A 17,513-nucleotide genomic window follows, 5' to 3' on the forward strand; every position below is an offset into this window, starting at 1 on the left:
TTGGGAGGAGGGTGCTAGCAACCACCAGATCAGAATAGGACTCATGTAGGAGGTGGTGTTTGAGCTGAGCCTTAAAGGAAACTACAAATCTTAGAAAGTAAGTAGGAAGAGCCCTACTGGAGTGGGATACAGACTATGCAAAGCCAGGGAGTTAGAAGGTAGAATTCAGTCTGTGAGGAGTGAGGGAATGAAAAAATGATTGAAAAAGAATTTACAAAAAACTATTCTACATCCTAGAAATACAACTATGAAAGCAAGATGGCCTTGCCCTCAAGGAACTTACATTCTAATAGGGAGAGATGTATGACCAGGAAAGTGTGTTTTTGGCTGGAAAGTTTCAGGGATGTGAGTTGAGCAATAAATCTATAACTTGACCTGGCCTTTCCAGAAGCAAGGTAGTGTTGATTTGAGTAACTTTTCCAGTGTCAATCTTGGCATCTGGAAGAGGAGGGAAGAAGCATGGTTACAGGGTGGGAGTTTGGAACTAAGTGGCTTAACCCACCCGGGCATGGTCTGAGAAGATCCAGTCTGAAGGGGAGAGCAGCAGCAACATGGAACAGCAAGTAAGCCAGTTTGGGCATGTAGAATTGAACTTCCTCTTGGTTCCTTTTTGTACCTTCTGATCTTATGCCCAAGGTTACAGGATTAGGAAATGGGTTAAGTTGGTATCTACAGTATACCACTTCTAAATGAACTAGGGGGCAGTCATATTAATCAATACAACCAGATCTTTTTTAAATTACCTTTTCTATTGATGCCTTTTGTTCTTACCTCACCTTTTTTTCCAAAGTGGATCCCTCCCTTCCCCCTTCCCCATCAAACCATTCCTTGTAAAAAGGTTATAAAAGATAGAAATTTTAAAAGGAACAGTAATTTAGCAAGGTCAACCAACACATTAAGTGTGGATAAAAGTATGTACAATATTCCATACCCATAGTGCCCCGAATTGGCCAAGAAGTGAGGTAGAGACATTTCTTCAGACTTTTTGTGGTGCCAAGCTCGGTCATTGTCATTATGGAGTATTCAATTTCATTCCTTTGTTCTTTCCATAGGCATGACACCATGGTATCTTCGACAAAGTTTCCCCTCTTTTCTGCCATGTCTCTCTGTACCCCAATGCTTTCAGTCATGTGTCAACCACATTTACCAATACAGGTTTAAGTGAGCCCCCCAAAGATCATGGGCAGTTATTTGCTTGTTTGGAATCTTCCTTTCTGCTGTAAACCACTGTACTGATTAAAACTGGAATGTTTGACAGAGTTCAATGATTTTTTTTCCTCCAGTCATTCTGATTCTTTGCCTTTTAGAAGACTGAGTTTGCATCACCTGGGGGAAAGCTAATTGGTTTGATTCACTTCCCCTTTCTTGTCAATGTTCTTTTCAGACTATACCACCTTCATCCAGAAAGCTGATTCTTCACTGCATTGGTGGTTCGAGTCCTTTGTTCCTTCTCATTCCTGTTCCTATCTTTTCCTATCTGAGTCCTAACAGGATCAAAGGATTTAGGATTGTAAGATAACCTGGAGAAAATCCAACTCCATCCACCCCATCCCCTATTTTACAAATCAACCAGGAAACTGGAGCCCAGGAAGGTCAGTCAATCAGTCAATAAACATTTATTAAGCACCTACTATGTGCTAGCACCCACTATGTGACAAGCAGTGGGGATACAAAGAGAGACAGAAGATGATTCCTGCTCTGAAGAAGCTCATAGTCTATCGGGGGTGCAGTCAAGTTGGCCACTGGAAAGCAGGGACTAGCTTAAGCTCCCCCTCCAGGTCCCTCCAAAAACTTATAAAAAATGGCTCTGAACAAATTCTAGAGCTGCAGAACCCATGAAATAGCAAAGGGAAGCAGGGCTCCAGCCAAGGACAGCCTGGATGCTTCTTGGGAAGGGTCTATGACATGGAGCTGGGAGTGGAGAAGAGCAGAGCCCAGCATGGGCCGAGCCAGGAGGAACAGGCATAGCACCCTTAATCAGTGAGTTGTGGCAGTTACCAGACTTCTCAACTCACAAACGCCAAAGACAACAGAGAAGGTTAGTGAGAAAAGCTTCTGGGACAGAACAAAAGGAGTTCCCTATCTGCCACCATCCCAGGGGCAGCAGAAGTGGTGCAGCTCTGAGGCTTCTTCCAGAGCTACAACTGCAGTTGCATCTGGCCCCAGGCCTACCTGGTGGGAGGAACTAAGTGCTTCTAACAGCTTCTACATTAAGGGATTGAAGGGCTTAGAATATGATATTCTGGAGGTCAATGGAGCTAGGATTAAAACCAAGAATCACCTACCCAGCAAAACTGAGTATTATGCTCCAAGGCAAAATATGGATTTTCAATAAAATAGAGGACTTTCAAGCTTTGTCAGTGAAAAGACCAGAGCTGAATACAAAATTTGACTTTCAAACACAAGAATCAAGAGAAGCATGAAAAGGTAAACAAGAAAGAGAATCATAAAGGACTTACTAAAGTTGAACTGTTTTGTTTACATTTCTACATGGAAAGATGATGTGTATAATTCATGAGACCTCAGTATTAGGGTAGCTGAAGGGAATGTACATATATGTGCATATATATATATATTTATATATATATATAGAGAGAGAGAGAGACAGAGACAAAGAGAGAGAGAGAGAGAGAGACAGAGAGAGAGAGAGAGAGAGAGAGAGACAGAGGGCACAGGGTGAGTCGAATATGAAGGGATGATATCTAAAAAAATATTAAGGCAAATTAAAGCATGAGAGAAGAATATATTGAGAGGGAGAAATGGAGAGCTAGAGTGGGGAAAATTATCTCACATAAAAGTGGCAAGAAAAAGCAGTCCCTTGGAAGGGAAGAGGGGGCAGGGGAGGGGGAATGAGAGAATCTTGCTCTCATCGGATTTGACTTGAGGAGGGAATAACATACACACTCAACTGGGTATCTTACCCCACAGGAAATAGGAGGAAGGGGACAATAGAATGGAGGGCAGATGGGGGAGGAGGTAATCAAAAGCCAACACTTTTGAAAAGGGACAGGGTGAAGGGAGAAAATTGAATAACAGTGGACTGAATAGGAGGAAGTAAAATATAGTCTTTCACAACATGAGTATTGTGGAAGGGTTTTCCATAATGATACATGTGTGACCTAGGTTGAATTGCTTGCCTTCCTAGGTAGGGTGTGTGGAGAGGGAAGAGGGGAGAGAATTTGGAACTCAAAGTTTTAAAAGCAGATGTTAAAAAAAGAAGGTGTTTTTGCATGCAACTGTGAAATAAGATATATAGTCAATGGGGCATAGAAATCTATCTTATCCTACAAGAAAGTAAGGGAAAAGGGGATGGGGGGAGTGGGGTGACAGGAGGGGAGGGCTGACTGGGTAACGGGGCAATCAGAACATATGCCATCTTGGAGTGGGGGGAGGGTAGAAATGGGCAGAAATCTTGTGGAAATCAATGTTGAAAACTACAAATATTAAATAATAAAATATTTTTAAAAAAAGAAGCTCATAGTCCAACGGGGGAGACAATTTGCAAACAATGACAGATAAACAAACTATACAAGATAAATTGGACATATCCAACAGAGGGAAGGCATTAGAATTAAGGAGGATTAGGAAAGGTTTCCTGTAGAAGGTGGAATTTTAGCTGAGACTTGAAGAAAACCAGAAGGTGAACTGATTTTTCAACATCACATAAATAATAGGGAGCAGAATGGGGACTTGAATCCACATTTCCTGCTTCCCAGTCTCTTGCTCTTTCTCCTGTAATAAATACAAAAGGAATTCACAGGCACAGTCTGCAGCTCTCTCCTAAAGCATATCCATTCTCCACTTTCATCCATCCCTTTGGTAACTAGTATTACCTATGAGAATATAAGTAATCCCACACCACAAGCCAGAGGATCAGAGATCTTGGAGCTGGAAGGGACCCAAACCTCTGCCATTAGGCAGGTAAGGTGTCATCCTCACTTCACCTATGAGGCAAATGAAGACCAGAGAGTCTTATCCTACATCACACAGCTAGTTTACAGCAGAGGGGGAGTCTACACTCCACCTCCCCCTTTTGAATCCACTGCCCTTTTCACGGAACCATTACCCCTCCAGTTCAGTCCTAGGTAGCCTCATCTGACCTCTTCTTTTTCTCCCTGAATAGGGACATGCCAAGCCAGGCCCGTGAACTAGTGGACAGAATGAGGAACAGCTTGGTGAGTGCCTGTCTTTGGGGTCACCATTAGCAAGGTATGGAGGTGACCTGGGTTAATGAAGGGCAAGAGATTCTCCCCCAACTTCACCTTCTGAAGCTCTCAGACAACATCGAGAAGAAAACACAGTCAGGGAGCAAGAAAAGCAAGACCTTCCCCAGAAGGTCTTCTCTTCCCTATGAGTCTAATCTTTGGAGGTTATGCATCTTTTGGGGAAGAGAGAGTGCAGACAGTGAAACAGTGAGATTGGCAAGGGTCTGTCTCCCTGGCCCTGGACTTTGCCTGTTTCCCACCTTAATCATGATTTCACTTCATCCACACCTGTTATATAAAGGGTTCATTCTAAAAATAGAATTCCATGCTTCCTCTTTCCCCCTCCTTCAGCTCCTCAGCCCTGTCCCCTGAAACCCTGCAGGCACATTTTTTTTCTCCATGACTTATTCTTTGGAATTTAGCTCCTGACAATAGCAGCAAAGCTCCTGTTATGGCAGCAGCTAAAAGGGAAACAAGCTTCCCAGCGCTGCTGCAGGACCACAATGAGTCTTCTCAAGCACCAGGACCCAGGAGATTTCCTCTCTCCGATATAAGCACCAGCTCCTTCCCTCTCTTGGCTTACTCTGTCTTCCTCAAGAAATATCCTGGAGGAGCTGCTCCTCTGTTCACCTTTTTCATCTTCCTCTTTTAGCCCCAATATCACACCAATTGAGAGACCTTGAGTCATCTCTGTCCACTCAACCCTTGTAAGTTCAAGTTCAAGGAAATGTCCCTGAGCCTGGCAGCTGCCCAGCTGTTCACCAGCTGTAGCTTCCTGAAGGGGATTTCAGCATAAAATCTGTTCCCCGTTCCCCTCATGTATGCACGTGCGCCATAACACTCACTTTGTGGTGCTTAGTCTTAGTGGGTCATGGTGAGGCAATACATTCTGGGTTTCCCCTCATTGTTCACTTCAGGATCTGTACAAAGAAGAGGCAGCTCTTCCCTGGGTCTCACTCTAAAGTGAAAAGTGGAAGGAACCCTGCTAGGCTTGCCTCTCAGATGTCACCATTGTAGGCCCCCCTCACAGCCCTGAGTTCTAAACCTCTGGGTCTTCCATCTCTTTAGGAAATCAACTTGGAACAAGACTGGAAGCTGATCACCATGTTTGTTGGAAGCAATGACCTCTGTCAGTACTGTGAAAACCCGGTAAGCACTAGCTCAAACCCAAGGCCAAGGAGCTCTTGCTACCTAATTCTTCCTGACTCCCCTCCTTTACACAACTGTAACTATACTAATCATTCCCAGATTTACAAATACTCCATTTAGAAACAAGTCATCCAGTTCTTAGTCTCCTGTATTCCCTAAATATCTGCAGTCCTCTGTTCTCTGATGTAGAACTGCTAAGCAATGTTTTCCTAGAAAGGTATCTTTCTCATTTGAAGCTGTAGAGGCATAAAAGGGTACATTTTGTTACACTGATGTTAAAGAGTCAGTACTGATGCCTAGGACATTCAGTTCTATGCAACAAGCATATATTAGGTGCCTAGTAATGGCAGATGCTGTTCTAGACCCTGGATATAGAAAGACCAAGAAGAAGCAGTCCTTAGCTCTGAGAGGAGCTTGCTTCCTACCCAGGGTAGGAGAAGAACACTTATGTGGATCTCTCTACTTTCAATCTCTGGGCTGATTAGTTCACCCAACCTACATTCAAACTGGCACGTGTGGGGTTCTGAGAAAGGGGCAACCACCATGCTGCTACCACTCAAAATCTCTTTCAGGGTCCCAGAGTTAACCCTTGTGTGAGGCAGGTATAGTCCTACTATTCACTACTGTAGCTCCTGAGCCCCCACCAGTATACTTCTCACTTACCCCAAATCAGTTACCATGATACTAATAATTCTCAAATATAAATTATCTACCAAATGACAAGGTAGAAGAAGGAATAATCATGACATTCACTTATCAGAAGGCAAAAGCAGTCAGAAGCATCATAGCTGCTCAATAGTAAGCTAAAACAAGAATAATCAAAACATCACAGTCCACCCATAAACCTGGGTCACACTTTTCCACCAATATGTATGATGGCTGCAGGGAAGAATAGGTATACATTCACAGATGCATAATAAAGAAGCACATGAGTGCCTGAGGCAATTCACAACTCTAGCCTTCAGGCCTTGATGGCCTTGGTCCCTTCCTGGAATAATCCACACCATACAAAGAAGGTTCTCTGCTAGATACTTTCCTTCTGGTCCTTACTGCTTTCCTGCTGAGCAAAACCATTCCTCTTGTGCTCTTGAGCTGATGAAGCAGTAACATACTCTTTTCACTCATAGCCACCCTTAACAGGGCATGGAGAAAATGTTATGTTATTATATTGACAAACAATTCCTTTTAGCCAGGAAACTTCCAAGACTCACAGCAAAGTACAGCTAACATCAAAAGAGACACAAAGCCAATCTTCCCCTTTCTATCTCCCCCTTTCAAACCATAGAAGTCAGTAGAGGGCAACACAGGACCCCTGAAATTTTTCCCCTCTTGTAGTTTATAGCTGATACTCGAGAGCAATAAGCCCCAGTAGCTCTTCTCCCAAGCAGGATTTAACTGTTTTCTAGTGAGCTTCCTCCAGCATTTCCTCCAGCCTATCTCTAGCCAATCAACAAAACCATCGCTCTCTTCTAATCAGTAAGTGCCCAGCAAAGCAGCTGAAGAGGCAGCTGTTTTCACTTGAAGCCTTCCATGCTCCTGCCTCATGATGCCTAACTTGCTCAGCCTACTCTCTTGCTTCTTCTTCTGTTTATCTCTTCCTATAGCTTCTTCTCTGGCATCTTTACAGCTTCTAATGCCTCAAATCAGAGCCTCCTATTGATCAGTGACTCATCTTTACCTTATTAGGTAAAATTCATAAGAGTTTCTGTTAAGTGTGAACCCACCAGTGCTTATAAAATCTTCCCATAGTTCTCAGATAGTTATTTGATTTATAATTTTGTCTGTTAAAACTTTTAAGACTGTAAAAAACAGTACAGTGTAGATGAACTAATGGACCACAATGACCTGAATCCACTTAACTTCAGTTATTACCTTGCCTTCAAACAGGTCCTCTCCATACATTCATCTAAAGCAGGGCTTCTCAAACTTTTTCAGCCGTGTTGGTGTTGTGTGGCCTGAAGGCACGCACAGTGCAACATGTGCATGCTTTGTGTTCAGAACCAGGGCTGCAGTGAAGTTCTGAGTTACAGCATGGGCAAGTGCTGCCAGAAACACCTCAGATTCATTATGCATTTGATTTTGAATTAATTTTTGGTCATTGCGCATTCAGAAACCTTTTAAGGTTGCCAAATTTTTCAGGACCCCGTCTGGGGTTGTGACCCACAGTTTAAGAAGCACTGAGTTCTAAGGGGAAGTTCTCCAGGTGCTACATAAAACAGTCCATGTCTCTCTCCTCAGCATTTTACCTGAGAGACTGGGTTTCTTCACAAGTGGATTTTGTCAATTTTCCTTATACAAATGTTCTTTCGCTGCCCCTTTCAGCAACCAAACTGTTCACATACAAAAGGGCAGGACCTTACCCACAAATAGTAACTACACAATACCTGCAAAATAAATTAAATGCAACATATGCAAAATATATAATATTTGTAAAATATATAATATAGATATATGTAAAACATAAATATATGTGAAAATATAATAAATATAAATACATGTAAACTATATCACATATAAATATATGTTATATATAATATATAATACATGTAAAATATATTAACATATAGACTGGGACAGCTAGGTGGTCCAGTAGGTAGAGCACTGGGCCTAGAGTCAGAATGACCTAAGTTCAAATTTGACCTTAGATACGTACTAGCTATGTGACCCTGGGCAAATCACTTAATCCTATTTGCCTCAATTTCCTCATCTGTAAAATGAGTTGGAGAAGGAAAAGGCAAACCACTCCAGCATATTTGCCAAGAAAACCCCAAATGGGGTCAGACACAATGGAAACAACTCAACAACACCAACAACATGCAAAATAAATATAAAGTCATTTGGGGAGAGAGAGAATAGAATTAGGAAACTCTTGTATAGGAAGTAGCATTTGAACTGAGTGTTAGAGGGAATAAGGGATTCCAAGAGGGAGCATATTCCAGGCATAGGGGACAGCCTATAAAAATTCACAGAAAGGAATGACGGTACGTTGTATCTAGCAAATTACAATTAGGCCAATAGGAAAGGATATCTATGTCTCCCCCATTCCGATGTGCAGAAAGAGCCCTGTCTCCTGGTGCTCCCACCAAGAGAACCAGCCCATCAGAGTTAGCCTGGTGTAGTGGATAGAGAGAACTGACCACAGAATCAGGAAAGCATACTGGTTACTGACTCTGGGCAACTGATCCAGGCAACTCTGTAACCATAATGCAGAACAGACGGTGATCTGCATCGCTAGAGAGCTTTTTCATGGGAATCTCTATGAAAATTACAGGTCTGGGATGTTAAAACTGTATAATATTTCAAACCCATTCTGAGTCACTTAGAGTTTTTCAATGGAGGCCAGGAAGCCTACCTTCCCCGAAAAACATTATTTCTATAGGAAAATGTGTTTGAAATTCTTAACAATTGACTTATAAATGACAGTAAAATGTTAACTTCTTGAGGGCAAGAACTATTTTGGTTTTGGAAATGGGGGGCAGGAGAAAGTGCCTATCACTGTACTTCACACATAGTACATGCTTACTGAATGTTTTTTGAACTGAATTCTAAGATTTGGCTTACATGTCCCGTTGGCAGGTTCAGGGCTGCCTGCCTGTATTTATCTAAATGGAAAGAGACAACTTTGAAGGAAGGGAGGACAGGGGTGACCATCACTCTCAAGGCAGAGTCTGAAAGGAGTAACTAGTATGTGGCTGGTCACAAAGAGGAGTCACATTATTAATCCTCATTTGTAAAAAGCCAATGTGGGAGCTTCCTAATAATACTAATCCTCCTTGATGTTTGTATGCAGCTTCTAGTTTTTCAATGCCCTTTCAAATTTATAAATTCAATTCGATGAACATTAATTAATCACCTAGTAGGTACAAGGTGTTCTACAAATTCTTTCATTACCATTCACCCAAGATGATCGGGGTTCAGTTAGACTCTACAAGTCCTTGAGGATTGGTGGGAAGGCATAGGTTAGACTAGATAACCTCTGAGGTCCTTTCCAACTATGAGATGTTGCAATTCTAATGATTCAGTCTCTCCTTGTAGAACCTAGAAATGTACATGTTTCTTACCAGGAGAATGTTAGCTCCTGGAGGGCAGGGAAGGTTCTTATAAATCAAAAAGCACCCCCTCTCTTATACCCAAAGTCACAACTTAGATACCTAAAGAGACAACTATTCTCAGGGTTCAAGAGTATACTGCCAGAAATTATGCTCCTTGACAATACTTCTCATGGGCGACTGTCTCTGTATCCATTCTGTCTCCAGTGTTTATCTCTGTTCCTCACTGGGGGAACAATATCTTCAATGTCTCTTACTGGCCCAGGAACTCCCCTTCAAAGCTACATGGTCTGGAGAAATTCCCTCTCACATCCCTCCCCCTTCCACAAGCAATTCCCAGCTTGCAATCTCTCCCACTCTCACATTGCTGAAATTCATCCAGGTCTTAGCTATATAAAATCCCCAAAGGCATGGCTAATTTGTTTGCTCAATCAAGTTGTTCCCTTCTTAACTCAGAGTGGTGTTCATACCTCATAAAGGGATCTGAGGGTGTTACAATTTGTTAATACCTTAAAACCTTATAGTGTATGACTATATCCTGTTACTACACCAGTGGAGGGGAGAGGTTAAGGGAAGGCAAGAATCACAACCAACCTTCCTTACCTATGAATCACCTACTATGTGACAGGTATTGTTACAGGTGCTGGGGCTTAAATAGTACCTTCCCTCAAGAAACTTGTTTTTGAAAGCAAGAAGCAACATGCACATGATGAGACACAAAATATGAATAAAGTAGTTTCAGAGGGGATAGGGGAGGCACTAGCAGCTAGAAAGATCAGGGGAAGGCCTTACAGGGGACATGGCATATATAGTGGGTACTTAAAAAATGCTTGTTGAATGAACAACGAATGAAGGAAAGGGCACAGATTTCTGTACAGAAATCATGCTCCTTGACCATAATGTGTTATTAACTCTGGGGAGTAGTACAAGGAGCCCTGGATTTGGCATCAGAGAATCTTGGTGCGAATGATGAAGTACATAATTACCTATACCTGTAAAATAAAGACACTGAATGAGGGGCCCTCTACATCACCTTCTAGCCCCAAATATATGACCCTGTGTTCTAAGTCTCTGAGAATATTTGTTTGCCTTTGTTGCTTATGTTAGTTAAGTGTGACTAATGACTGAGGAACACCACCAGAGTGTATTAAGCTCCAATCCTAGTTCCTTAGCATTTATGAAAAACACTCCAATGCTGCCACCAGTAGGTGTGAACTTAGTCCAAACCAGTTGGAAGGAAGGGGCTCGGTTCCTTAAGTAAGCAATATTCCATTCCCTGGCGCATTTAACCCAGGTCTCAAATTTGATTTTGTCTTTCCTATGCAGACCCTTGCCACTAGGGAGCCCTCTGATCCCACACTTGTTTCCTCATTCCCTTGGTCTTTGGTTCTAGCAGGCCCTAGGAAAGTGTTGGAGGAGTAGAGAAAAAAGAAGATGGAGCCCTCCTGTGTAGATATACCAGGATGGGTTTAGGGATAAAAAGGGATCAGACCTATTTTCAGGAAAAGAGCCAGCCCCAGCACCTACAAACAAGCAGTGTGCCCAAATGCCCTTTCCTCAAGCAATAGCAACTACCTGGAATATTTTCTTGCCAGGTCCTGCCCACTGGAAAGCAGATGGGTAACTATTCAGTTTCTTTTTTATCGTCCACCCCACCTCACTACATGCATGAATGCTCCCTCTCCCTGATTAATCTTAGAGTAAGTAAAGGTGGTGAAGCTGGGACTATCTCAATTCGTCCTGATCTATATCTGGCCAGTGGACCCAGATGGCTCCAGAGTAGAAAGTGAGGCTGGTGACTTTACACAGCCTGCCCTAACTTAGATCCAATTCACTTGCATATTATGGTACCATCTTCCTGATGTCATGGTCCTCTTTGAGAATGAAGGACAAACCAGAACCACACACAAAGGTGATGAAAAGGTTGCTTAGGTCTTGTTCATATTGAGTCTAGAAAATTGTGGAGAATAATGCAGACAGGTTTTCCTACCCTTCTGGAAGCTATTTTTTCCCTCTCTCCACCAAATGCACTCCTAGTCACCATAAATCTACAGCCTTCTTCTGTGCTTACCTGATCACCTATAGACCTGACACCTCCTGCCTCCATGAGCAGTGAGACAGTTACTGAATCAACCAACAAATATTTATTGAACACACACTCTGTGCTTGGGACTTCTGAATCCAAACCTAATGAGAACTTGCTATCTTATTCCTAAAACCCAAGTCATCCATTGCTTTGAATTGCCCTGCATCATAGAACATTGAGTCCAGATATCTTAGAGAACTTGGGTCTTTCTCTTCTTTCTCATAGAGAATGAACATCTAACAGGTCACCTCTTCATCTCTTTCCCTGCAGGAGAACCATTCATTGAAAAATTATGTACAGTCTCTCCAACAAGCACTGGACATCTTTTACAAAGAGGTAAAAGCTGCTGTTTGTTTCTTGTAATCCCATGTATTTTATTTTATGCATTTAGAAACATTCTTCTTAGAAAGAAACCATAGGCTTTATCAGCTTGCCAAAGGAGTCTATGACATGAGAAAATTTAAAAATTCCTGCCCTAAGGCAAGAGATCCCAGTTATAACAGAGGGTACCTGTATGTCTTTGTACGTAGTAAGCTATGCTCCCATGAGTATTCCCTCACATTACTGAGGAGCTATATGATAAGAAAAGAAGATGAGATGTGCATGTGGTAAAGGTGAGGGATGACAGGCTGATGGCCAGCGGTTCCACTGGTTCTCTCACACTGGCAGGGCAAAGTAAGGAAAGCCTCTAACATATTAAGTGGACCATCTTTTTTCTCTTCCTTACCATCCTGTAGCAAACTGCTAGAAGGAAGTGGACAATAATCACCCAAGATGGGCAGGCTTGAATGATTTGGGAATTGCATCATTGGAGGGAACTTCCAAGTCTAGGAGACTGTATCCATTTATGTATCTGCACTTGTCTTACTATTTGGTAATTTGGACACAAAAGCGAATATAGGCCATGACATAAAAAAATACGTTGGAAAATACTGGATCAGGGTCAAAAAACAAAGGAGGCTAAATGCTTATATTTAATGTATACTTGCTTTAAGAAGAGAATGTCAAAAAAAAAAAAAAAGAAATTAAGTATATGTTAATAGACAGGAAATGACTGGTTACCACAGTAGAAGTCACTTCCATATCAGCTACCTGTATACAATCAAGCCATCAATTTGTCAGAGCAAAGGTCAAAAGCAGAATCAAAGTAGTTGAAAGTATGTAATTGAGAAGGTGTTAAAACAGCTTTGATCTGGCCTATTCATATAAGCTGTTGATGCCAAAAAATATATATATGGAGCCAGAACATTGTTTGGTTCAGAAGAAAAAGCACTTTTGGTTTTGAAGAAACCACCAACTTAAGAGTCAGAGGTCCTGGGTTAAATCCCACCTCTGACACTTAGTACTCATGTGACTTTGGGCAATTCACTTAAGCATGCTGGGTCTCAGTTTCCTCATGAAGACGAATGCTTCTGAGATCCCTTCCAGCCCTAGATCCATGATCAACATAGACCATCACCATGTCCTGAGGAAGTTTAATCAATATAAAGCAAGCACCACAATGAGGAGGACATAAAAGCCTGGAAATCACATCAGCCAACAAATGATTTGTCTCCTCACCAGGTAGAGAGACATGACAGCCAAGGCAACGCCGTATAGGGATTGCTACCAAAAAGGATGATTGAGAGAATATAAAAAAACTGCCTACTCACAGACCTTTAAAAAAATCTTCGTAAATTCCTTCGGAGAGTGATTCACTTTTGTAAAAAGAAAAAGTGGTATCTTTAATGAAATCATAAGAAGGGAGTAGGTTTTCTTAAATGATAATTTCTAGGAGACTACCTCTTTATAGTCACACAAATGACTGAAAGATACAGAGAATACAAGATCCCACTTATTATACTTATTGTTTGTCGATTGTAAAAATGTGTTTGATTTAGCTGACCAAAATTTCACCTTAAAGGTTCTCCTCCAAAAGACTATCTGCCATTCATGTATTAGTATCATAGGAGATTCCTTGAAATATGTAACTTTGTTCAACAATCCACTATTATTAATTACACGTTAGGCATAAAACAAGGAGACACACGCTCATGTAAAGTGTTTGCCACTCTCCTGGCAAAAGTCTGGCATGGAATACAAATTTAAGATGGGTTCACTATAGAGAATCAGAACCTCCAGATTTTCCTATTTGTGCTATTGATTGTATCAAATCCTAAAATGTTTCAAAGTCTTCTCAATGATTTCTAGAGGAAATCTCTGAAAGGGTTCATCTTGGCCATTCACATGGGAAAAACCAAGTGGATGCTTATTGTCTGGACTTTGATGTATACTTGGATGGACAACCAATAGAAGTAGTCAGTCCTTCAGTACATATAACCCTAACCTTAAATGACTCTGATTCTAACCCTCCAACTCATGGAAAAACACTGCAGATGAGCAATGATCTTTGCAGGGTAGGAAGACGATGGTTTGATTACATAAGGAAAACTGTGCAGTCCTTTTAACACTTAAGCTACTTCCTGAAACAAAAACTCATCTTTGTCAATATCCATATTCTTCCCATGTCACTAAATGGCTGCAAATCATGGTATATGACAATCTCCGAAGAATCAGAACTGTAAGAATCTTAAAGGGTATGCATAGGCAGTGGCCATAAACTGGTTGTAGTGTATTACCCACAATGATTTGCACAAGGAGAGGTGTTAAAGAGACCTAGAACAGGGAGTGGGCTGATTGTGTAAGGAGAATGAGGGATGCCAAATGGACAGACAACTGACTACAGGGTTGGCTGCACCGGACCTGTATAGAGGAAGGCTTTCTTTAGCCCATCAGGTTCCACCCCTACAGAGGACTTATCGGAAGACATGGAAGACAAGAGTTGTGCAGAGTGAGAAGGAATGGCTGGGTTGTGGTCGGTGATGCTGGAAGGAGTAGCTAGACAGGAGAGATACCTCTTGGACTTGTATTCCATGCTGTACATTTGCCAGGACAGTAACAAACACCTTTCATGAGGATGTTTCTCCTTGTTTATGCCTGACTTGTTAGTGATAATCAGTGGATTGTTGAACAAAATTATCTCTGTTATATACATATATATCTATATACCTATGTAGAGATATATAGGCATATATATATATATATTTATCTATCTATCTACCTATCTAGGAATCCCATATGATACTAACATAAGAATGGGAGATAGACTTTTGGAGGAGAACTTTTAAGGTGACATTTTGGTCACCCAAAGCAAATGTATTTTTGTAGTCAACAAATCAAGGAGAGAGAGGTCTACATAAAAGAGAGGAATATTCTTTGAAAAATTGAAGTGGTGTCATTTGCAGCACAACTGATGCCTTTGGGGAGCTGTTGCTGCTGCTGTAAAAAGATTTAATGTATCTTTAGTTATATCTCATAACCTGATTTCTCTCAAAGCACCTTAGACCAGGCTTAATACCATACTAACCCAAGCCACGAGACACCCCTATACAAAAACATGAGCTCAGGGCCATGAAAAATGAAGAATAGTGATTCGACAGGGAGGACTGGGAAAACTAAGGGGAGCAGATGCTAATGACAGCTGACTGGAATGAAAGAGGGATGGACAGGGAGATAATATAACAAATATTTATTAACTACTATGCTAAACATTGGGAGGAGGTACAAATTTTAGATAAAACATAGTTCCTGCTCTCAAGTTGCTGCAGGGGAATAAGATATCAATGTAGATAGCTGTAATGCACAGTATATAATAAATGCACTGAGATACAAAACAAAGTGCTATGTAAGCTTTCAGGGCAATATGGTTACTCATGAGGATGATTTCCTGGTAAAGGTTCCAAGAGGTACTCACTAATACCTTAGAGTGAAGCAGCTTCCTTGGGGGCAGAAACTGTCTTACTCATCTTTACATCCACAGAAAGACCTAGGACAGTGACTCATGTAGTAGGCATTTGGTGCTATTTTTATTGGTCTGGAGGAGAAGAAAGACATCAATAGGCAAAGAGGAAAAGGGAGGGCACTCCAGGTATCAGCTACAGCATGGGCAAAGGCAGAGAAGAGTTCCACACATGGCTCATGTTAGAGACTATAAAGGAAATACTATGAAGCTACAATTAGTTTTTTTCTCTACCCACACATGCTCAGAGTAATAGATAGCAATAGGTATAGTACAAAGCCAGCAGAGTCCACAGGATAGAGCTCACTCACTGAAATTAGGTGAGGAGTTGGGCAGAAGATACTCAGAAATGCGTTTTACCACTGCCATGACACTAAGAGGTGAGGAGATTTAGGCAGAATGATCTAATATTATGAGTCCTCTACAAATTCAATGATGATGATGATATATGAACATAAACAATTTTATGAGGGTAAAACTAAGAAACATTCAACTATTCTAATTAGTCGCTCCAAATTCTCTTCCAATCTTTGTGAATGTTGGTACATTCATACATTGCATGTGGTTGTTGAGTTATTTCCTTGGGATTTATCCTCAAAAATCATTATCACCTCAAAGAACATAAACAATTTTAAAGCTCTTGTTACCTATTGCTAGGTTGTCCTTCAGAACAACTCAATTTTTAATGCTACCAAAAAGTATCTCTTCCACAAGGCCCCACCGACTTTGTGTTTCACCATTTTAATTTAGTTTTACTATAGAGGAAACATGAAACAGGCAAATCTAGAGACATCTCCATCCCAAATGTTCAAGTGGGTTGCTGGTGCCCGACCTATGGTAAAGCCTTATGAGTTCATATCGGTCTGGTCAGCCACAGTCAAACACACTGTACCTTGACCCAAAGTCAAGATGTCTCTTGGTCTTCTTCAAGTACAAAGGACAAACAACAGCTACTGTAATAGATATATAGCAATATCTTAAAACTGCCATTTTTTTATTGCAAAGGAAATTGCATTTTTTCCAGTGTGATGACTGACTATCATTATTCCCTGGCATGTAACTTGTCTCTTCGTCTAGTTTGACTTCTTACTACCTCCATGGAGTTAAATGTCAATCCACCTCATTTAGGCAGAGCCTCGGGTGCCCATACGTTAGCTGATATCTTTCATTTATGTTCTACTCTTTTAATCTTATATTCAGATATACATCTGAACCCTGGAGCCCCTCCCCGACCTGGTAGAATGTAATCTCCCTGAAAGGTATCATTGTTTCATCCTTTGTCTTGTATCCCTGGTGCCTCCCACAGTACCTGGCACATAGAAGGTGCTTAATAAACTTTTCTTGAATTGAATCCTAATTACTAGTTCTCTCTTTGCACATGGAACATCTCCTCAGCACCGGTAGAGACAGTTTTCATAGAAGGAGAGTATTTACTCCTCTCCTATCTACTGACGCAAATAGTTCCCTGCCTATCCTAAGCTCAGGGGATGTGATGAAACAATTCAGAGGAATAACCCCACTCTTCTACTGTGAGTCACTTGTTCTGAGTGAGCTAGTGGCTTTTTACATGGAGAAAAAGCTATGAATCAGCTACAAATTCCTAAAATGAGCTTCATGGGCCTTCAAAGGACCTCATTTTGTCAGCTGATCTGCCATGAACATCAAGGCTGGAAACCCAGCTTTCCCAGATTAAATGGCTGGATTCAGTGACCTACTTCAAGGCAATCCCTGCAGAAGAGCCCCACATACAAGGCTAGTCTTGGCCCTTGTCAAGTCAGAGGTAATGATCGTGTGAGCCTTTCCATCTCCAGTTTCAGCATCCTTTGAACTGGCCTTTCTCCTAGGCAGTGCCCCAACTCTGACCTGTTTGTCCGTCTTACTTAAATTGACCAATAGTATGTCAATCATTCAACACAGGGCTGTCCTAAAATAGAGATCTAACAAAATAATTCAAAATAAAGAGCACAAATTCTTGAGACCTAGCATAATAAGGTATATTTGCATATGTAAATTATAAGCTTAGAAATCTGCCCTCTAGTGGGAAAATTTTAATCATCAATGATGAAAGAAGATATAGGTGAAGTAGAAAGGGAGATGTTTCCTGGCATCCATCATATCATTACGTATGCCTATTTAGTTGGCTTTGCTCACATTCCAATTAATAGTCATTCTTCTACATCCATTTC

The 17,513-nt window shown here is 41.3% G+C and overlaps 1 protein-coding gene across 1 annotated transcript in view; it reads left to right on the forward strand.

Annotated features, from left to right (window-relative positions):
• The window catches only part of PLB1 (phospholipase B1), a 191,756-nt gene that overhangs the window by 148,508 nt on the left and 25,735 nt on the right, over positions 1-17,513 (forward strand). Inside the window, 3 exon segments of the mRNA XM_036749921.1 lie at positions 4,124-4,175; positions 5,274-5,354; positions 11,760-11,825. Coding sequence (XP_036605816.1) covers positions 4,124-4,175; positions 5,274-5,354; positions 11,760-11,825 — 199 coding nt within the window.

This window comes from Trichosurus vulpecula, chromosome 3, assembly GCF_011100635.1.
Source record: "Trichosurus vulpecula isolate mTriVul1 chromosome 3, mTriVul1.pri, whole genome shotgun sequence".
Lineage (NCBI taxonomy): Eukaryota > Metazoa > Chordata > Mammalia > Diprotodontia > Phalangeridae > Trichosurus > Trichosurus vulpecula.